Source organism: Centroberyx gerrardi, chromosome 21 (assembly GCF_048128805.1).
Source record: "Centroberyx gerrardi isolate f3 chromosome 21, fCenGer3.hap1.cur.20231027, whole genome shotgun sequence".
Taxonomy (NCBI): domain Eukaryota; kingdom Metazoa; phylum Chordata; class Actinopteri; order Beryciformes; family Berycidae; genus Centroberyx; species Centroberyx gerrardi.
The window spans coordinates 12645477-12667668 of NC_136017.1; the positions used below are offsets into that span (position 1 = coordinate 12645477).

The window sequence follows — 22192 nt, forward strand, 5'->3', positions numbered from 1 at the left end:
GGTTGAGTTGCTCACCTGTCTGCATCTGTGTGTGTGTGTGTGTGTGCATATCAAAAGATGGTACAGTGTCGAATATACACTACCAGTCAAAAGTTAGGACACACCACATTTTTTTTTATTTTTACTGTTTTCCACATTTTAGAATAATAGTAAAGACATCAAAACTGTGAAATAACACAGATGGAATTATGCAGTGACCAAAAAAGTGTTAAACAAATCAAAACTATCTTATATTTTAGATTCTTTAAAGTAGCCGCCCTTTGCCTTGATGGAAAGGCTTTGGAAAGAAATTCATACATAGGATCAACTTCACTATTTATATTTGTCTAAGAAACAAATTCCAAGCATTTAAGCAGAAGCCTTTAGATCAAAATGGCTTTAAGAGAATGAAAAACATAGAACATTCAATCAGGTGTGTCCAAACCTTTGACTGGTGGTGTATTAGTCATACAACTTTTTTTAGGCTGAGATTACAGAGACATTAGGTTAAAACACGCAAAATTTGCCTTGGTTTCACAGATTCTCACTGAATGATATAAGAAGCTCTGTGAAACTTCAGATCTTAGTGTGCTACAGCTTTCTATTGATTAAGTGCAGCTGCTGTGGAAGGAAACAGCTTCCTTTTGAAGAAACTCTCCACAACTGCCTCCCGACACTGTCAGCTGACCACACTGCAGGAAAAGTCCACTTATTTTTAGAAGTGTATTTACATTTCAAGCGACCTTGCTGCACCGCCTCTCTCCCCGCAATCTAGTCTCTGGGGAATTCGTTCCACTGTATGGTTTATAGTCATTTGGCGATACATTAGGACCGGCAGGCGTTAGCGTTCCCCTAACTCTGATGAGGTGCGGTCACCCACCCCGCCTGTGAGAGAAATCATTTGTGTTGGTTTTGTTGGAGTTTTGGTGTTGTGGTTTAAATGCACTTAAAGAAAAAAATTATCTGTGGGAAACATTGACATTGAGTGTGATTCAAGAGGGATTCAAGCCATAGTTGAACCATAGTTCAGTTACTGTTGACTTATATAGCCATTTTATTCATTAAACATCACTTCATATATGTGTCTTTACACTAAATGTACAAAATGTTAGGTACATCTTCCTGATATTGAGTTGCAGCCCCTTTTGCACAATCAACATCTCAATTGTCTCAAAGCTTAAGAATCCTTCTCTAACTTGTCTGCTTCTCTTCATCTACATCTCCTCCTTTGTGATTGGTATTGATTTAATAAGAGAAATCAATCAGGGATAATGGCTTTTACCTGGATTCACGTCAGCAGTGTACTTCATAAGAGTAAATGTCTCTGATATTTTGTACGTTCACTGTGTCATAAAGTTTATATCAACTTAAAAAGGTGGATGAAGGTGTTTAGCCTACACTATATCCATGCATAAAGAGCAATATAAATCAATACAGTACAAGAATATTTCAAATTATGTTTTGTTATTATCTATCAAGGGAATATTGTGTTTTAAATATGTCAAGAGAATGATGCAACTTTTGCAACATTTTTTAACAGAGGTAACTCAGAGAAACATAATTGCAAAATGATTTTGCCAATAATTCTGAGTCAATATACCAAAGGCTGGTTTTGTTTTTTGTTTTTTTTTGTTTTTTTAAATGCTGAGCTCCTCTCTATCCACCGGCTTCCCGCACCTATCTAAAAAGTCATCACATCAGTGTGGCTTAACATCCTTGGTTCAGAACACACATTAACTTATTAACAAAAACCTATGGGCAGACCGGTCGATAACCACAGCAGAGAGACAGATAGACTGACAGAGAGAGAGAGAGACAGGCAGGCAGATGACAGACAGGCAGACAGGATGATAGACAGATGACAGACAGGCAGGCAGAAAATCAGAAAGACATAAAGACAAGGGCCTTCCAGTTTAATTCCTATGACCTTAATACCAGTGGGCAATATGGACACTGTACATGTGACTCAAACCCTTCCAAATCCTGTCAGTCTCTTGGAAACACAAAAAAAAATCTGACCATACACACACACACACACACACACAGTGGAGAACATAGACTGACAGCAGGTTTCAGTTTTTTAAATCCTTCTGCTGTTGATTCTAGCTGTATGTCACTTCTGTCTGTACTTGTCATGTTACAGAGTACTTCATGCACTAAAGTGTGTGTGTGTGTGTAGATGTGAATGTACGCATTTGAACATGTGTGCATGTACGTACGTGATAGGTGTGTGTGTGCATGTGCATGAATACATGGTTGTGAAGATGTTTTTCTCTTTGGTATTGACTGCATATGTGTGTGTGTGCATGTGTGAGTGAGAGTGTGTGTGTGTGTGTGTGTTTTTGTGTGTTCAGGCTGAGCGAGCTGCACGTGACGCGGCTGCTGACTTATTGTTGTAGCTTTTCCTCCTCATCATCCTTGAAGATGTTTAGTTTATTTTTATCTCTGCTGATAATAATAAGCGACAACGTCATCTCCCTCTCCCCAAAGACCTTTACGCTGCTTTTGCTTTTGTGTGTCATCGCCGTATTAAGGCCATCCATTAAGCCCCCACTACCACACACACACACACACACACACACAACTACGTCTCCAATCCCACCATCTCTATTCTCTCTTGTCTGTTGTTTATTCAGTATTCCCTCTGGGCAGCTCCTTTTAATCCTCAACATAACATCAAAACTGGGCTTTGTTCACACTGTCGCTCAAAAGTGACTGAAGAAGAAGAAGTTAAAGAATTTAGCATAAATTCAACATTTCCAACTAGACTTTCATTTGAGGCCCAGCGCTCAGACTTTAGAGCATTTAACATTTTCCCAAGCCTATAAATATATCAAAACTGTGCTTTTCAAGTGAAGAACACTGTCTCCACTTGAAAAGCGCAGTTTTGACGAGTATCGTTGACGTTAGCTGTGGCCTCGCTGCCGCTTTGCACCTGCACAGCGGTTTTCGAGATCGTGCAGGAAATTCCTACATTTCGCCGAGGCTGAGCTTTTAAAAAAAAAAAAATCCTCCGGAAAAACAGCTGCGAGCGGGACAGTGAAGACGCAGCCTCCGAGTGGCTTAGCGCGCTCGGTTTGGCAATTACATGAAGGTCTCGCAAGCAAAAGAGACAGCTTGTACCCGGGCAAGATAAAAAGAGGGGGGAAAAAAGGGAAAAGGGGGGGGGGGGGGGAAGCAAGGGAGGAGCGGCGCTGACGTACTGTCACCTGTTTGTCGGTTCGTTAGCCAAGAGCGGCGCGTGCTCTCATAGGGGGGTGGGGGGCGAGGGGGCGAGGAGGGGGGGGCTTTTGATGCCTAATTTGCCGCTCGGCCGGGTTTGCGCATGGCTTGCTGCTCAGCGGAGTGGCTCTCCCAGTCACATCGTCTCCGAGTGTAGGCTCCCCGCGGTCGCAGGCTCGGACGGGGCAGGATGAGGAGGCAGTACAGGGACGAGGGGCATCACAAGCGTCCGGAGGTACGTGGACACTAAACTTCAAAAAAAGAAACAATCCGACTGTGAAGAAAGAGAGGAAAAACATCTGGGATCAGACGTTTTTGCTCGTTTTGTCTGCGTTTGGTGTCGTATTCCAGAATATAGTTGTTTGCCACTTATCTTCGAAGTTTGTTTTTCGACGCGGCGCCCGAGGCGGTCTCATAACTTCTTCGGCTCCTGTAAGCCGAGAAAGCTGGAGGGGGGTGGGGGGCGGGTTGGGGGGAGAGATCTGTTGAACTTGTGTTTTTTTTTCTTTTTTTTTACGTCTCATCCTCTTTTGATTTACGGCTCTGCCCTCAACTTCTGTTGCTTTTGCATTCCCGTCCCGACCGGGCTCATTTCTCTCCTGTCTCTCTCTCTCTGTGTTTGCTGCAGCAAGCCCTGGACGCCAACCTGGGTAACTTGATCAAAAGGAACAACGAGCTGGAGTCGCTGATGGGGAAGCTGATCCAGACGTGTCAGCATGTAGAGGTGAGTCCCAACCGGTGACCCGCACTGTCTCTGACCCGCCTCTAGGTCCATCCAGATCGCATGTTTTATTCTATCTGCTTTGGAAAAATACATAATGCTACCTGATATTTATTCAAATAGATTACTTTGAATTGTTCATATTTCATACTTTCAAAGATCTGAATTTTGCATGTGGCTATTGACATCCACTATTGAGTTTAATTTATTATTTTCTGTTCAACACACATTTATTTATTTTTTTAAGGAAAAAAACAAACAAGAAATCGATGAATTGTTCTATCATCAGCAGCCTTAGAGTTCCCAGTGATTGTGCCAGTGACCCACTCTCTTCTATGTGATGTGCATCACGTCTCAAAATGGACACCAAAATCCTTTAGCTTAGCATGTAGCTAAGGTTAGCAGCTAAGCTAATATTTAAAAGAATTGGCTACAATATTTTTTTTTTCTTTTTGTTTTACATTTAAGATGTGAATATTAAGTTGTGAAAGTTAAACTGCAAAGCTGTACCATGTAATGTCAATACTTATACAATTGCTGTAAATTTAGAATACATGACTCAACTTATTGGTAATAATTTATTTAATAATAATTCATTTCTGTGTTGCTTTCACTTGTGATTTTTCAAAACGCAACACTTTATTCTGTCCCAACTTTAGGCATTCTATTATTTAAACATTATGCTTGCATAATGAATAAGTCTTATTTTTCAAAATTTCAACAATTGGATCAACTACAGAACAGATTAATTTGCACTGAAATTGGCATGAGCAATGGAAATTAGATTTTCTTTTTTACATCTGTATACACATGGCATAGCAACCATTGCTTGGCTTTTACAATTACTAAACATCTGGTTTTTCCTAATCAGTTTATACCGCTTTAGTTTGCCATTACTGGGATAATAACAATGTGTCTGTTTCTGTGTGTATTTAGATGTTCTAGTGAAGGCAATTCTGTACTAAGCCTGCCTGTTCCTGTTATGCCGCCCCACTAAGAAGCTTTAAATAAAGCAACGCCACAGGGTTAAAAGGCAGTGACATCTCAGTTTAGAAATGATGGAGAACAGTCTCTCTGCCTGGCAAGGGAAGGCCTTCACCCACTGAAAGCAAAGAGGATTGAGATTTATTAAGGAGATTTCGAATTTGGTTGCTGACTAAAATGACGTGTGCACATTTGTACGTGTGTGTGCATGCATGTGTGTGTGTGTGGCCTCGTAGCAAGCCATCACGCAAAGATGTTTTCTGTGGTGCAGGCCCAGTTTTGATGATGGAGAAATTTTAAACACCCGGAAAAAAAAAATATATATAAAAATCTCTCACTTTGATCCTTTTGGTCGTTATACAAGGGCCAAAAAAAGTACTTCAGAAATAAATAAATGATGCACAAGGGCAGGGCAAAAAATACTTGACCTATTTTTTTCCTATAGTGCATTACGGTCATCGGCTGCACATACTGCACAGTTTTTACAACACACTCTAAACCCCTAAAATAACTTGAAGGGCGTACAGTAGCAATGTGTGTGTGTGTGTGTAAGCAATCATATTGCATAGGTGCAACATCTGCATGTGCAGTGTTTTAACTTGGTGAAATCGACCATGTTAAACTGCAAGCAAGCAAACGCGTAAGCTCATATGACTTCAGTAAATGAAGCCGTTTGTTGGATGCGTGTTAACTTTGTTGTGCAGATGCAGCTGCCTGTGAGAGGTGAATGTGACAGCGGTGAGAAGTGGAGGGTCACAGCACTTAGAGTACACAAGCAGCTTGGCGTGCTTCTGACTGAGCTTTCTGAATATTTTACACCGTACTAATCCATTCCCATCTCCCTCTTCTGGAGATGGCTGCTGAGATTTGCTGAGATTCTTTGGCATCTTAGAGACTCAAGATGTTCTGAAGGTTGGATAATGTGTATATGTGTGTGTTTTTGTGGCAAGCTCTTGGCCACAACACAAATGGAGACACATATACAATTTGAGGGGAAGAAAATTATCAAAGATTTATTAACAAACTAAGCTGTAACTGGGAAAAAAAAACAAAAACGTAATGAGACAATGGTGTGTTGGTCAGTAAATCAGTGGTGTTTGTGAGTGGTGAGTATGGTGAGGTAGATGTTGGATGGTGAGAAAATAAAAAAACAAAAGGCAAACGCCAGGAAAACAAATGAAGTGCTTAGGGAAGAGGAGCAAGGACTCTTCTCAGCAAGGCTTGTCAGGCTTTTAAAGGCTGGGAAAGGAAACCCAGACCAGGAGTCCTGGATCATGCTAGTGGCTCTCCAGCCCTGCACACCATGCAGGTACCTGCCTGGACACAAACCAGCAAAACACACACCTGGCAGATAACCAGAGGGCCGTCACAGTGTTTTGTTGCAGTGCATTACCTTTGTAAAACTTTAAGAACAAAGTGAAGTGATAAATTACTTTTTTTTTGCAAATGTACACCTACAATACATGGCCAAAAAAATACATTAGCGATCGGACGATGTATCGAAATTCAATATATCGCGATACTAATCGTGGGGCAAAAAAATGTATCGCAATATTAGCTCCATTTTATTTTATTCCGCTGTAGTAATCACAAATGAGACGCTTGACCATCACAATTTCAACTCTCCATCCAAATTATATTATTTGCATTTTGTAATGACATTTTTAAATTGTTTACATTCTAGCGAGCTGATGCCATTGCTAGGAAGATTTGTGTCTCAGAAATAAACATATTCCGCTCAGACTTTGTTGTCTATTAAATTGACAACATTGTATTGTGGTTGTATCGAACTGTGAACCCCATACCTCGTATCGAATATCGATATCATCCCATCCCTAAAAAATATTTGTTTATTTTGTCATATTTCTATATCAAATCCACATTACTTTTCATTTCTGGCAAACGGCATAATGTTCTTGGTTTCTGCATTGCGTACAGTATATAAAAATTCCAGCCACTAAGATTTGTGAACTGTGAACCCCTCCCATCATATAAATCCTGCAACTTTACCAGTTATCAAATTGACACTACTAGCAATGAAATCTTCCTCCTCTTCCGCCTCCACTACCTGCAATCTGAGAGTTTTGTCCAATGCCAGAGGTCATGGAGGTGTTGGAGGAGGCGACTGGTCTTCTACATCACCATGCAGGCTAGCATCCAGTTCTTCTGAGTCACTTTCTATGTTTGCTATTGTCCAACCCTGCCCACTTCACCATGTTATGTCACGCCCCAGCATTCACTTTCAACTGGAAATATGTCAAATTACAGATGCAAGACGCTCTCAAAATGCCATTTCGTGTGTTTAAAAGGTAACACACTTAATTTTGGCCCTCCTCTGCTCCCTTTCACATGCTGAAAGATATGGCACTGGTGTCCTGGTTACTTCATGGACTGAGGTACAGACAGTACCTTGTGCTAATGACATTGTGGGTTTGAATCTACAATAGCTGTCATAAAATGATTACAAATGAAAGAAAGATACAGCACTATTTCTAACTAGAAATGAACACAAATTAGTACTGCTTGGTGCTTCAGCAAGTCATGCAGAGGTGGCCCTGGGAAGTTGGCTTGTTTATTAATAGCAGTAGAAAAAAATCCAATCCACTCAAAGAAAAAAGCACTATACCGTTTTTTGCTGTTGGCAGTGGGAGAGTGGGAGAGTCGGAGAGGGTTCAGGAGTTTTATTAGCAGAAACTAGAGCAAGGACAGTAACTCCCACATCTGTGATCTGACATCAGGCTGTACAAACAGGCGGAGTGGTGCGCATTTGCAAATGTCACTGAATATTTTAAGCCTGTTAAGTCGAAGTTCCCTTCCTCTGCGGAAAGTTTAGTTGATGTGCCCTTCCAAAAGTTTGGATATCCTAAAGGGTTGAGCCGTGTGTGTGTGTGCGTGCATGTGTGTGTGTGTCAGGGAGGGTCAAATGAATCACTTAATGTTCCTGCCAGACTGCGAACTGCCATTCTAATCACATGCTCCAGAGGGCTCTGCCTACAGCCATTAGATGCTCCACATCTTGACACGACACATGACATGTCATGGTCACAATCTGTATGTGTGTGTGTGTGTGTGCATCAGAGGCTAGTGAATTAAAAATGTCAACCATTTTTTCATAGATTAGTAACTCTTTTGTGGCACAAAATGTTCTGCTTTCAATTTTGAAGAAAATGTACCGATTGAATTGTTTGAAGTTGGAAGTTAATTGACCACAGCTCTTGTGTGTGTGAAGGCGTGTGTGTGTGTGTGTGTGTATCCATGCATGCTTGTGTGGGAGGTTGTTCCAGAGAGATGAGCAATATCTGAAGACACCACTTTCATTTGCATCGAGTTCTTGAAAGACTAACATTCATGAAATGTCACAGAAAGCAATTCAGTTTTGGGAGTTTTGGGCGGAGACTGAACGACATCCTCTGCCAGGACAAACCCAAATCCCTATTGCCATCAGATGAAGTGGACGGGTTCCATTTAGTGATGTGAACAATGAACACAGCATTGATTTTTCAGTGAATAGAGACTAGTGACTGGTGAAAGAGGAATTGAATAAGTCATTAGGAGATCTCTGAACAATGTCATGTCAATCGAGGATTGCAAGGGGCCAGCGCACATTCAATCATTACTTGAAACTGGACAGGTTGGAGTTGGGACCAGAACCATGGTGAATTTGAATTCTTATCAGCTGCTGGAAATCAGCCCTGAGCCACCGGCATATTAAGCAGCACAACAAAAAAACACAAAATCTACTGATGGAGATTCAAAGAGCTGACTCCCAAAAGATAGCTGAACTTTCTGAACTTCAATGTTGCCTTTTTCGTCTGGATTCAGAGAGGCGTCTAACTGAGAATCCCATATCTTAGATCTGGGTTTGAAAGAGGTTTTTAGTTCCATCAGGCTTTGAAAACTAGATGAAGGGCCACATAGATCACTGCCTAAGACAGCGTTTGTCAAATAAAATGCAGAGCACAGTAGGGTAAAAGTGGCGTTTTCTCAGCAGTTTGTAAGACCTGTTAAGGCATGACAAATCGAAACGCGAGCATGGTCTCCCAGAAATTTTGTGAAACAAGCACGATGTCTTAAAATGCAAATAAGGTGCACTGTGAGTGAGAGAAATCTGTTTTCCTACCACCAAAAGGATTACATCAAGGAGACAAAACTAAAAACAGGCAGCAGTTTGACATTGAAAAGTATAGTGGATGGTTGTATATGTTTGCCTTTAACTCCGACGACCCGGGTTCAATTCCCAACTCATTCCAAGGAGTTTGCTTATGTGAGTGAAGTTAAAGTTTTCTTACCAAAACCTTACCCTTACCCAAAGTTGTTTTAGTTGCCTAAATTTAACCGTTAGCTAACCATTTCACATGACGAACAGGTGAAAATAGTGTGTCCAATTTGTGCTATTGTCACATAATCCAATTTGTGCAGTTATTACATACAGTAATCCAATTTGTGGTGTTGTCACATAATCCAATTTGTGGTGAAGGAACATAATTTGTGTCCACAACACGTATTCTGCTTTTCAGAGTTCATGCTCATTTCACAAAACTTTATGCGACTGTGTTTCTAAATGCAAACCTTGAACTAAATGACTGTTGCTGTGTAGCGCATTCATTACGACTTGACAACCGAGTATAATAATTACGCTACAAAATAGCATAGAGTTAAGATAAATAAGAGTAAACAACGGAAACTTGATTCAATTTTACATTCCAAGCCACCCCAGAGCTTTAACACCGAGGCTGAAGAAACCAATTAACAGTGCTGAGAAGACAGATGCGCTAGCCATGCAACAGCTACTCTCCACAGCAGAGCTAAGAAGTTATTTCCAGGGCCAGCTCAACATGTTTCATATAAGCACTGTGAAGTAACCCAGGTGGCAAATTGTTTCTGTTGGCAACAAGATGCTAGAAAAATCACATAAATGTTGTTTGGGGGGGAGCATTGAGCAAGAGGGATACTGAAGAACCCTTTCCAACCTTGTTTGGCTCTGTAGTGGAAAGGCAAATGACTCCCCATCATATCATTATTAAAACACCCGTCAACACGTGTGTGTGTGTGTGTGTGAGAGAGTGTATGAGAGAGTGTGTGCGATCTCTCGTTGGCTTGGCAACACTCACAGCAGTCCTCCCTTTCATGGCTCCCTCTGCTATCGCTTTGCCTCAGCAAGAAAACACTTTACAAGGTGCTGAAAGGACCACAAGGAAATGAACACAATGAGAGATTACACATTATGTTGGAACCTGCAGTCTTAAAATTGGACTTGAACATACTTTTATGGCCTGTTTGAATTGTACAGGTTCCAACTGCAAAGTGACTTAAATACCTCACAGAATGGAGTGGAATGCCATTTTTCTTGGCCACTAAACTTGGTTGTAGCATCAGTGGCACACCTTCCAAGTAATTTAAGTCATTTTTCTTATGCTTAGTTTCCCTTAAGTGCTTCATGCCAAGCAGACCTTTGAACAATTGCAGCGATTATAACAAATCCTAAAATATTTAACACAGATATAGAGTCAGGTCAGCATTTGGCTGCATTTTCTCAGAGTTTGGGACTTAAAGAGACTCACATAGGCAGGCATACAGTTGTAAGCCTGGTCACATGTCCTTTGCACATATAATATAGGGAAACAGGCTTTGACCTTGTTCCCATGGTGGCCATTTTGAATTTGCTCTACACTCGGGGTGGGAAACCTGGAAGATTGGCATATAAAAGCAAAAAGCAAGTAAAGCTAGTTACTTCAACACATAGGCCTAAGTGAGGACTACCAATCTCGGTAACAACAACTACGACTGCTTGAATTTAGCAGGGAAGATAACTAGCTTAAGTTAGCTACTAGCGACCAATGCTAGATTCTTGTAGCTAGCTATAGGCCAAATATATTACGTTAAAATGTAAACCTACATCCCTCCGGATTCTTGAGATCCATTCATATTTTAACATGGTTTTCAGTGGGGAATCTGTGTAATGATAAGTAATTGTTTGATTCCTGACATTTGTGTGATGTGCATCTTGTTACACAACAGCAGGATATTGCTGGGCTGTACTTGCTCTGTAGAAATTCCCAGCCAACTGATGTAAGTTCAAAATGGCTGCCGTGGGAGTAAGGTCTATTGCTTGTGTAGAGTTGATCAACAGATCACTGAGTGTCATGTTTTCTCACTTAGTGCTGATGGGCTTCTTGGCTTGTTTTGTTTGTCTTTCACCAAATGCTCTTCTATATCTTGAGTTGGCAGGAGGCAAAATAGACCCCAAAAAAAGCCTCATCTTCCTCAGGTGAATGCCTCCAGACAGGAGGGCTGGCTGACGGATGAAAATGACCTCCTGCCACGCTGACACGATCTGGATCCAATATACATATCTCCCATTATACAGCCATCCATCAGGCCCTTTGTTCATCTAATGCTTTTGGTTCTCAGGTGAATGCGTCCCGCCAGGAGGGCAAGCTGATGGAGGAGTGTGATGTTCTCATTGACATTATTCAGCAGAGGAGGCAGATCATTGGCACCAAGATCAAGGAGGGAAAGGTAAGGTGAACACATGGAGGGGTAAGAGGGGTGATATAGATGTCCATTTATTATCCTCTGTTGTTTTTTTTATATTTCTCCTGCACTTCATACCCTCCTACTTTTTCTTACCCCCGAATGCTGCAAATTCAAGTGTATGCATTTTTAGTACTTGCAAATGGTGAATTAACACTCAATTTGTGGCCCATTTTAAAAGCTCCCATGGCCCCGCTTGTCGTTCCCTTCTTTCACACAACAAACAGCACTACAAACAGCATAGGTCTAATGCACTTTCTTTATTGCTCCATAACACTAATTTAGTCATGCTTTTGTAGCTACTAGTTCATAACATTCCTTAATTATTGAAAATACTTTATTTTCTTCCATCAGTGAACAACTCAAACAGGTATTTTGGTGATAATGGGGCACATATTGTTTGAAAATCTAAGATATACCACTCTCATAATGTCATACTCATGAAAACAAAACAACAAAAATGACTATCACTATAATCAATATACTCAATATATTGTACAAATGGGATACAACTCAATATTTACAAGATCATCCTAAAGTACACCATATTCCAGTCTGTAATTACTGTATATTAAAGTTATTCACATTCAGAGAGATATCAAAACACTATTTTAAACCCATCAAGATAGTCGTGTTGATTGATTGGTAATACCATCTTATTTCCATCACTATAAAAACACGCATGCATTGAAAACACTCCAAGCTGCCATCACACCGCGCTTCGAGTCAAGCGCAGTACTTCACAAAAGCCAGTTGCCCTGATCCTTATTTAACATACTGTGAACAGACGGCGGACTGTTAAACTGGCTAAAAAGCAAACCCTTCAACGCATCACGAACAGACGGGGGAAACAGTCTGACTGCCCAAAGTACATCCCAGAGCATATGGGAGGGCAAATTCACTTGGACTCTAAACCCTGATGGTATTTTTTAAAATCTGTCTCTAATGAGACTTGGAACTCACAGGGGGATTTTTCAGGACAATATATACATATATATATATTTTTTTTTTTTCGTTCTGTAGTGTATTCGCTTTGGAGACAGCCAACAGAGAAGTAAGAGAGATAGAAAATATGTAGATGAATACAGAGATTTTGTTTTTGTTGACTAGATGGTGTCATCAGGATTTTCAGCTAAAGAAACCACGTCCCTGTCTTCAGTCGCACCTTTCTTTCTTACTCTCTGTTCTCAATCCCATTAAGTCTAGAGGTCAAAGCCCTTGTTCAAGCATATGAAGCCCAGCTAATGTGTCTGATTTCACATGAGTAAGATGTTCTTCTTTTGAGGCTGAATTTGTTCATGGTAAATTTCAATGGATTTGAATTGAGATTAGGGCGTTAGGCGTTCTGTATGGTCAAAGCTGCTGATGAAATGTCCCTTCAACCTCAATCCAGCCACCGACCTCAATCCGTCTCTTTAAATCTCTGTAGATAGGGGAGAGGGAATGAAAGAGGGAAGAGGGGAGAAAAGGAAAGTGAAAAGCAAGCCTGGATTTGCTTGCAATAGGATGCATAGATAAGCCCAGACAATTCAGTAATAGCAATGACCTGGGTGGCATTTAATCTCTTTAATTCAAATGTCTTTCAAGCCATCGGTCTGCCTCTCTGTCACTCTTCCCCTCCTTCCTTTCCGCCTTTATTCTGGAGAAACTGATGCTGACAGTCCGTAGAAAAGTTAACTATGTTGTATTTTTGTATTTGGTTCGTTTAGGGTCACACTTCCCAATTACAAGCGAACCAGGGCTTGTCACATGGACTCACAACGCAAACAGCTTATTTATGAGACAGAGTTTTAGTAACCTGTCATCCCACAAGGTTAGAGATTTTGGCGGCAGGAGGAGTCAAAGCAAATCCAATTCCGGTCCCTGTAACTTTAGCTAAGCATGATGGACTTGTCTGCGCTCTTTGCTCTAATTTCCTTTCTCTGATGTCTAGAACAGTTCAGAACTCATGAAGAAACCGTTGAATATGAGCATCAGTCCAGACTGTGGTTTGCCCTCAGTTCATTTTCTTACGCTGGGCTTTCCAAGTCTGAGGAACTGACTATGAAATCTCAACAGCCATCTCCTTATACCCATAAAACCTTATATTTTGGGGTTTTTCCCTGTAGCTGGCTTGGATTATGTTCTCACTCCGGACCATAAACGATCTTTATGGTCAGTTCCCTTGACAGAGGAGCAAGACCTGCATTTTCATGCGGTCTCAGCACAATTCTTTGGTCCGCACCCAAGTTTGAATGGCATTGTTCTCACCTGCCCAAACGAACCGAACTAAAAGAGTAAACGCTCCAGTGTTAGAATAAGCTGCTCCACACACGCTTGGTGTGAACTCGCCCTTATCCCCTCCTTTCAGTCTCAAACTCTATGTCCTTTCTCCTCCATTCTTTCCAGACACAGAGGCTCAGGAAGCTCGCCCAGCAGATCTCCAACTGCAAGCAGTGCATCGAGCGGTCCTCGGCCCTCATCACGCAGGCCGACCAGACGCTGAAAGAGTCGGACCACGCTCGCTTCCTGCAGACCGCCAAGAGCATCACAGAGAGGTCAGAGAGCGCGCACGCAGATGCCGGCTAGACCGTCCAAATTATTCAAGCTGGCAAACCGCGGTAGTCTGACTTCACAGCATGGTCTAGCATTGTGCGAGAGGTCAGAGAGCGCAAACACAGATGTTCAGGAATTGTTGGAATTTGACTTTCCTAACAGCAAGGACAAGCAGGGAAGGATTTCATCGACGATTCAGACTAATCGTATTCCGCTCCATGCTTAAGCTTTATGACTAATTGATTTGGAAATTATTTGAGTGCAAAAAAAATCATGACCCTTTATTCCTTGATTCAAGCAAAAGCAGTTGCCCCAATCAGAGTCTAATCAGAGTCTTTCAAGTGAATGAGACTGGGAAGCTTCTTAGATGTAGCTGACTGCCCAGACTCACTAATGAGGAGGTTGATTTTATTCAGATTTAGCACCCAGTTTATTTTATTAAGAAATAGTAAGGCAGTTTGTTGATATTGCATGTCTGTGTGACCCCATATGAGCTGGTGAAATGATGAAATTCCTATTTTTACGCCTTGCAGTGAAGGAGCACTAGCTTGTTAGGTTTATATAAGATCTTGAACCAATTTCAGTTTCAGCTGTTATTCATTCAAGCTCAGAGGTGATAACATAATCTTATGATATTGATATGCATATTATCAATATGTATATTGAGTGCTTTTAACATACAGTTTGTAGCTATAATAAAGCCTCCAAAATTTCCCTTTTTTGCCTTTCTACTGGTCAATCATTCATTGGAAAAATAAAATGACAGAATTCCTTTCAACTGAAACCAAATTATATGTCAACTGTGCAGCTACTGATTGTTCTTTTAATCTCAACACTTAACATGCAGGAATAGAGTATGAAACTCTGAAAATGAACACTTTGCATGTTGATTGGTAATGGCTCTAGGGTTTCCATGGCGACTGCATCAACCCAAGTGCTGATCCCAGAGATACACCTGACCGACACCTTCGACACCTTCGCCCTGGACTTCACCAGGGAGAAGAAGCTGCTGGAGAACCTGGATTACCTCACCGGTGAGCCTCCACGTTCTAATCAAGGTCTTTTCTATTCGGAGGGACGTTTATTTAACTGTTGGTCGCAGCCCAAAATAGGTGTTTCGACCCGATTCTGGCGGAAACCCCAAGTGACACGAGTACTAGGACATTTTAATGTCTTTGATGCCGGGGACACACTGAATTTGCTCAATTTGGGGGCAGGGTTGTAAAATGCTGAGTCATGTTTTGAGGAATTAAATTAGCAGATGACATCGTTACCTGGTCATTATGATTCTATTACAGTTTGAAATTCAGATTTTACTTATGATTATTTTGAAAAAGTTAAAAATACTGTGCACGAGTGGTAGCAGATGATCGAAAAAGAATGGGCACCCACACACTGTCTTCACTTGCTAATAAATTATATTTATTAAAAAGCAGCGTTTCGGTCTATGTGACCTTCATCAGGCAACCGGTGAAGTTGTATGATTATTTTGAAATCTCTATTGTCTTGTTTTCAAGCAACGCGGTTGAAGGAAAGCCTCAACTTATTAACTCCAAAATTAATTTCCGACATTAATTTCCGATGTCCCATTTGCAAGGAGCCATCAAAATGCCACCGTGTGAATTATGAGTGCATCGGGGACAAAAAACAAGGCATCATGTAGAGTGGATTTGAAGGTCTGTGAAAATGGCTGTCTCTTGTTTACTCCCTGTGATACAAGAGGGCTTCGCTGGAGGGCCTTCTCACTAAGTGAATCACTCTGAATCACTCCACTGTGTGCAGCCACTCATGAGAGAAGGCTAGAGAGGGAGAGGGAGAGACAGTGACGGACAGATAAAGAGAGAGGAAGTGGCTTTACAATCAATTTAAAGTGTGGCTTTGCATCTTACCTTACCATTCTCCTTCTATGATCTTTTACCGGAGAGGTTTCATGGTTTGAATACATAAAGGAGCACTTTTTTTTTATATATATCCAGCACATAGCAGAGGAGCCTGAGCATGCCATTAGCAGACGATTGGCAAACAAATTGGTTTGAGTCTTACAAACCATCTCACTTTGCATACTATTAGAGACATACACTGGCTTTTTGGCAAATAAGCTCTTTAATCAACATACCATTGTAGCAGTGATACACCAATAGTACTTCATTAAGTAGATTAGCCAATACAAATACCAATCCAAGCACTACTAATTCATGCCGCCTCTTATTGGCCCACAATAAAACAATTATAGGGACAAATGCATCCATTTTATTTATTTATTAATTGACCATTGTATAACAATCTTCACTAAAATAAAAAATAATAATGATAAATAATAATTAGAAAATAGGCTACATAACAGGCTAGAAGATAGAGCTTCTTTTTTTTTTTTACACTGGTCAAACACAGCTTGACAGATTGACAGACTCTGAAAAACAGCTTCTTCAGAATAGCTTAACAGATAAAAACAATTATTCAGAATAGTTTCACAGAAATAGTGCGGTAGGTTAGGCCTGCAAAGCCACGGCTCCTCTTCTAAACAATAGGTGCAATGCCTATGAACTTCACAAGTAGCAGCATTTCCACATGTCAGCAGACATTTTTCCTCTCATTGGAAAAGTTTTAAATTGTGCCAGGTTTCCAGACAGCATCTGAGTGCTTAGGGGCATGGATTGGCATTGAAACAAATGCTACAGATAATGTTGATGTACCTCTACCTTGTAGGACGAGTATATCAGTATTTCAAGCAAGTTTCTACCAGCAACTACATTAAAGCACTAACATGCAGTGTAGCAACACAGTGGAACAACTAGATTATCTGCCAACCTAAAAGAATTCTATTTTTGTGGATTTCAAAGGGAGTTTGAGTGTTGCATGTTCTGATCCAGAACACTGACAGTCTGCACCATTCATTCTCAACCATTTTTCTGACATATTTATATTATATTCCCTCATTCCTTCATCTGACCTGCTGTCTGTGTCCGCTCCCTTCAGCTCCCAGCGCTCCGGGCATAAGGGAGGAGCTGTGCACGGCTTCCTACGACACCATCACTGTCCACTGGACGTCCGACGATGAATTCACGGTGGTGTCCTACGAGCTCCAGTATGCCATCTTCACCGGACAGGCCAACATTGCCAGTGAGTATCTGCGGCTGAGCGCCAACACCGGAATCAGAGAGGCAAATTAACGGATTTTCAAGTTTCTGGAGAGAGCAGAATGCAGCGAAGTACTGTCACTTCAAGCACACGCGTGCAATCGTGCATATTCGGGACACGCGCGCATGCCTTGGTGCACACGTAATCTACACAATTACACAAGCACAAGTGCACACAGTCAGCAATTTATTTGGTTGAAAAGTTACTTTGCTTGACGCCATCCGGTTGCATTATTAACAGCTCGATGAAAATCACAAAGCCCCGAAACTCTGTGGAGGATACCAATGAATAAATGCAGTTTCTAAGTCAGTGGCTAAATTGCTTTTGTTTCCTTAAACAAGCAGCTAGGGTTTTTAAAGGAATTAAATTCAAACAAATCATTATAACTGAGTATACTATATACCGAACTGAAGGTCAAAGCATAAATCTTTCCTGGGAAGGAGTACAATGTAATTTGTATGTAACATGCGCTCCCAACAAACAGGATACATCTATAAACACTGCAGCAAAAATCGAAATCTGCATTACCTTGACTAGCAAGGTAGAATACAATTCAATTGTACTCTAATAGCCTTTGTAGAAGTCCCACATCCAGGCAAGTTTCATGGAGTAAGCAACATTCAGCTTCACATTCGTCCAGTCACAGACTTCAGAGCTGTTCAGTACAATCATGCTTTTCTACTGTTGGCCATAGAGCAGCTTGCCTAGAGCCATTGAGGGTAAAGTGCTTAGTTCAAGGACACTTTGACTGTAGTAATTTCTTGAGATAGTGGAAAGCATTTCTCGTTCACTTTTCCCAACCCAGATTTTCAAAGCAGACCTTCCCGACCTTGCTGTCACAATTCTCTAACCTTTATGCTGCTATCACCCAGATGTTTAGTTTATTGCACATATTAAGAAGAAGAAAAAAACCCATTATGAAACATAACAATGAAGGGAGTTGGAATATAATACATAGAGCTTGGGAGTTGAAAATAACTAAACACAGAAAAGATAATTTTTAGATTAAGATTATAGACTTAGATTATTGTGAAGCAATCAAAACCAATAACATAGTGCAGACCACTACATAAAGGGACAAAAGAAAAAAAGTTACTGAAAAACCACATACAAAACAAAAAACATAGGTGCTAAAGTGGTGAATATTTAAAGAAATCTGAGTATTTATTTAAAAGAAAAGAGAAAAGTGTAAGTATAACTGAATAGGTGCATGTGTTGTGTGTCTTCTGAGCAAAAATTGAAAATAGTGCAGTGGAAATTCCTTGATGTGCGTTCAAAGCCAAAGATGGGGCATCTGCCATGGCCGCACACAGCTCTAATGTGAATCAGCGACCCAGACACACACCTAGTGACAAACAGACACAGGCGCGTCTTGTAAAACGACATGGACATGTACACACACACACACTCGCATACACACAAGTCCCTGAAAACCATGAGCACACCTCAGTGAGCAACAACTACAGGGAAGAAAATGGGGTCAGGGCATCTGAAGACGAGCTCTCCCGCTCCCTTTCAATCAAACTGCCTTTTCCCCCGTCTTTCATCTTTTCTTTTTTGAAGTCTTTTTTTAGATTCAAGCAGATATACCGCACGGCAAAATCCTTTCTCCTTCTTCCTTCAGTCATCTCCTTCCTTCCTTCCTTCCTTCCTTCGTTCCTTCTACAATCCTTAGATATTCTTTGATTCCTTCCTTCCCACCTACCTGAGGTTAAACCCTTTTCTATTTTCTCCTCATTGCTTTACAGTTTGGAGCATGTTCATCACGGGCGGCTGTTAAACGAATGTGACACTTTATTTTCGTCTTTCCTTCACGTCCCTGTCTCCTCCTCTTCCCGAAAAGATGCGGTGATTTCCCTCTCCTCCCGTTTTCACATCCAATAACCATGTCAGAGGTGCTGCTGTCGGCGTCTGTGTCACACGCCTGAGAAATCCCCCCTGGAACACTTCTTATGAATCACTATATGCAGAAAAGGGGATTAGTCTTCTGCGGCATGCGTTTTCCCTGCAGGGACCCGCTGCGTATCAGAACGCCGTCTTGTTGAAACATCTTTAATGTTATATAACAGAATAAAAACACATAAACAAGACACTTGACTCACATACATACATACATGAATGTTGAGTGCAGTGTACTGAGCTGGATTTCCTACAGTCAAGGTGGTAGTGGCTGACTCACCTAAATACCCAAACACGTTTCTGTTTAACATACAAGTGTAAATAACCTTGATTAAATATGCATTGCATTTAAAAAGTCACATTCGTATTAGCTTGCTTGTAGGCTAACACAGTATACCAGTAAATACAGGGAGGCAGGCAGTACAACAGTAATTTAGTTTGCAATAGCTTGAAGGAAATCATTTGAGGTATTATTTTCTAATGGAGCTAAATACCAATGTTTTAGACAGGTTTTGCTGATATTATGGCTTTCACATTAACTTAAGTAGTAACAATTTAACAGTTACAGTTGTACAGTTGGAACTAACCCAAAATAATATGCTCCTCTTTGGCTGCAATACCGCTTTTGGCCAGCAGGTGTCACAATTGAACGCTGTGTTCATCATTGCTTTGGTCTGAATGAAAATAAATGCATAAAGTTTTGAATTCCCGGACAAAAAAATAGCAAACAAATAACGCACACACTTAAAGTTTTCTATCTGCTGTTTCTGTTTAATATGCAAGCGTAAATAACCTTGATTAAATTTGCATAGCATTTAATAAGAATGCAAAAAGTTTTGAATTCCCAGAAGAGTTTTGAATATTTTTTTTGGTGAAACCCTGGCAAAAATGCAACGTTATGACTGACATGTCCTTATGTGACATTGTGACATTGTAAGACAGAATGTAGGGTCATTATGGATACACCACCGTTGTCTTTGAGATTGTTCTTTGTGGAGGTGTGTATTTTCACCGCTGGGTGGCCAGCAAAGAGCAGCGGCATAATGGTAAATTCCTGAGTCCCATGGCAAAGGAAGCCATGGAAGGGCTGAGCGGATGGGAGGAAAACATGCGTGCACACACACACACACACACACACACACACACACACACACACACACTTTGTGTGTGCATTCTGCATAATGGCCTCAACAGGAGATGCTAGAGTGGAAGGCATTCAGCCTGAGGAGGCCATGTGGCACAGCAGTACTAAAGTGCCACAGAACAGAATACACACACACATACATACATACACACACACACACGGCAGAGAGAGCCTAGTGCAGCTATGCAGCCAACGAGGTGTGAATGATTTCCTCTTGTGCCTTTTCACGCCCACTCACCAACCCTGTGAAGCTACCTCCTGTTCGCGTTGCCACAGGCTTCTAACACAACCGATCATTTAGTGCACTGTCCTCTCAAATGACTCTACTCCTGTCCTCTCTAGGAAACTGTGAGGAGGAAATTTCGTATTGCTATTTTTTTCCTTCAGAATGTGTTTTTCATGTATTGAAAATGGTACTCCCCCCAGACTTTGATTTTTAAATGAGTATTCATCCTTTGGGAGCAGCATGCAGTGTATGAAGTTAAGCGCTATGATGTATATTCTTCAGGAAACTTAACGCAAATGGACAACTTGATTGACTATACAATGTTTTCTACTGTAACGCTCAATCTCAATCAATCTCCCCTCTCCGTCATCCCTTCCTCTCGTCTTCCTCTCTCTCTCTCTCTTCTTCTCTCCCTCCCTTTCCCTCTCCTCCCAGGTCTGTGCAACTCGTTGGACAGTTGGATGATTGTGCCCAACATCAAGCAGAACCACTATACGGTGCATGGTCTGCAGAGTGGCACCAAGTACATCTTTGTTGTCAAGGCCATTAACCAAGCGGGGAGCAGAAGCAGTGAACCAGGGACTCTGAAGACCAACAGTAAGACGACTGGAAATGAACACTCCATGCTGTCTGCATCGAGGCACATTCACGCACAGGAGTGTCAAAACACATTTTGACACGGGCCAAAAATAATCCTCTTGGACTTTGGTTGTTTTGAAATGTAACAAATCAGAATTAGCTTCCTAGGTTTTATATAATCAAGATCATTGTTGAGTTTCCCTTTAATAACCGCAAAAAAAATCTCTTAGACATTATTTATGTGCATAAAATTAGGTCAAATACAGAATATTTTGCAATCAAGAATCAGTGAATGAATGAAATCTGCTTATCTTATCAGAGCTTGTCTCTTGTCAGAGAAAACATGTTATATGTCTTGTTACGCTTGGGAAGGAAATTGAATCAATCTGTAAATATGAAAGTTAATTAACTGAAAATGAATGCATTATTCTTTAATGAATGCTGTCTCTTTTCTTGTATATCTCAATACACACTCCATTAGCACGTCACTCTCTCTTGCGCAGCTCCAAATCATTTTTCCCACGCCTCATTTTCTCCTTCTCCCCCCCACCAGGCCAACCCTTCAAGCTGGACCCCAAGTCGGCCCACAGGAAGCTGAAGATCTCCCACGATAACCTGACGGTGGAGCGGGACGAGACCACGTCCAAGAAAGGCCACAGCCAGGAGCGTTTCACCAGCCAGAGCAGCTACGGCGTGGTGGGAAACGTCTTCATCGACAGCGGCCGTCACTACTGGGAGGCTTTGATCGGAGGCAGCACATGGTGAGCTTTATTGACCAGCGCAGAGAACAGTAGAGCGTAGCACTGCAAGAAATGGCCATCCTAACAAGTTATTTAGTGTAGTATTGAATCTAAAAAATCGTCTTCTTCTTTAAAACAGTGATTTTTCTTTCTGTTGTTTGAAGAACATTGTTGAAGCAGGTGAAACTGCATTAGAAACAAGTGGCAATATCTTGAAACAAGGAAGTTCACGCAACTAGTATCAGGATAATGTCACTTGATTCAAGTAAATTCTAGAAAATTTGCAGTGGAAACTCGAACCTTTGGCAGAGTTTTTCACTTGTTTTAAGGAGGGAAAGTGAAGTGATTTGACTAAGACTTGTTAAGATGGATAATTTTGCAGTAACTAGAATATAGTAGAAAAACGAGCAGTATGTACATCAGCAAAACAAGGAGTTCTTGACTGGTTCTTGACATAGCAAGAAGTTCTATTCCGTCAAAATTGAGGGACT

The 22192-nt window shown here is 41.1% G+C and overlaps 1 protein-coding gene across 1 annotated transcript in view; it reads left to right on the top strand.

Annotated features, from left to right (window-relative positions):
• Positions 1-22192, top strand: part of LOC139914393 (E3 ubiquitin-protein ligase Midline-1-like) — a 49966-nt gene that overhangs the window by 25070 nt on the left and 2704 nt on the right. The window contains exons 3-9 of the mRNA XM_071902708.2: positions 3830-3925; positions 11318-11425; positions 13829-13977; positions 14882-15009; positions 16952-17095; positions 20818-20979; positions 21515-21722. Of these exons, the coding sequence (XP_071758809.1) occupies positions 3830-3925; positions 11318-11425; positions 13829-13977; positions 14882-15009; positions 16952-17095; positions 20818-20979; positions 21515-21722 (995 nt within the window). The remainder of the gene's footprint in view (positions 1-3829; positions 3926-11317; positions 11426-13828; positions 13978-14881; positions 15010-16951; positions 17096-20817; positions 20980-21514; positions 21723-22192) is intronic.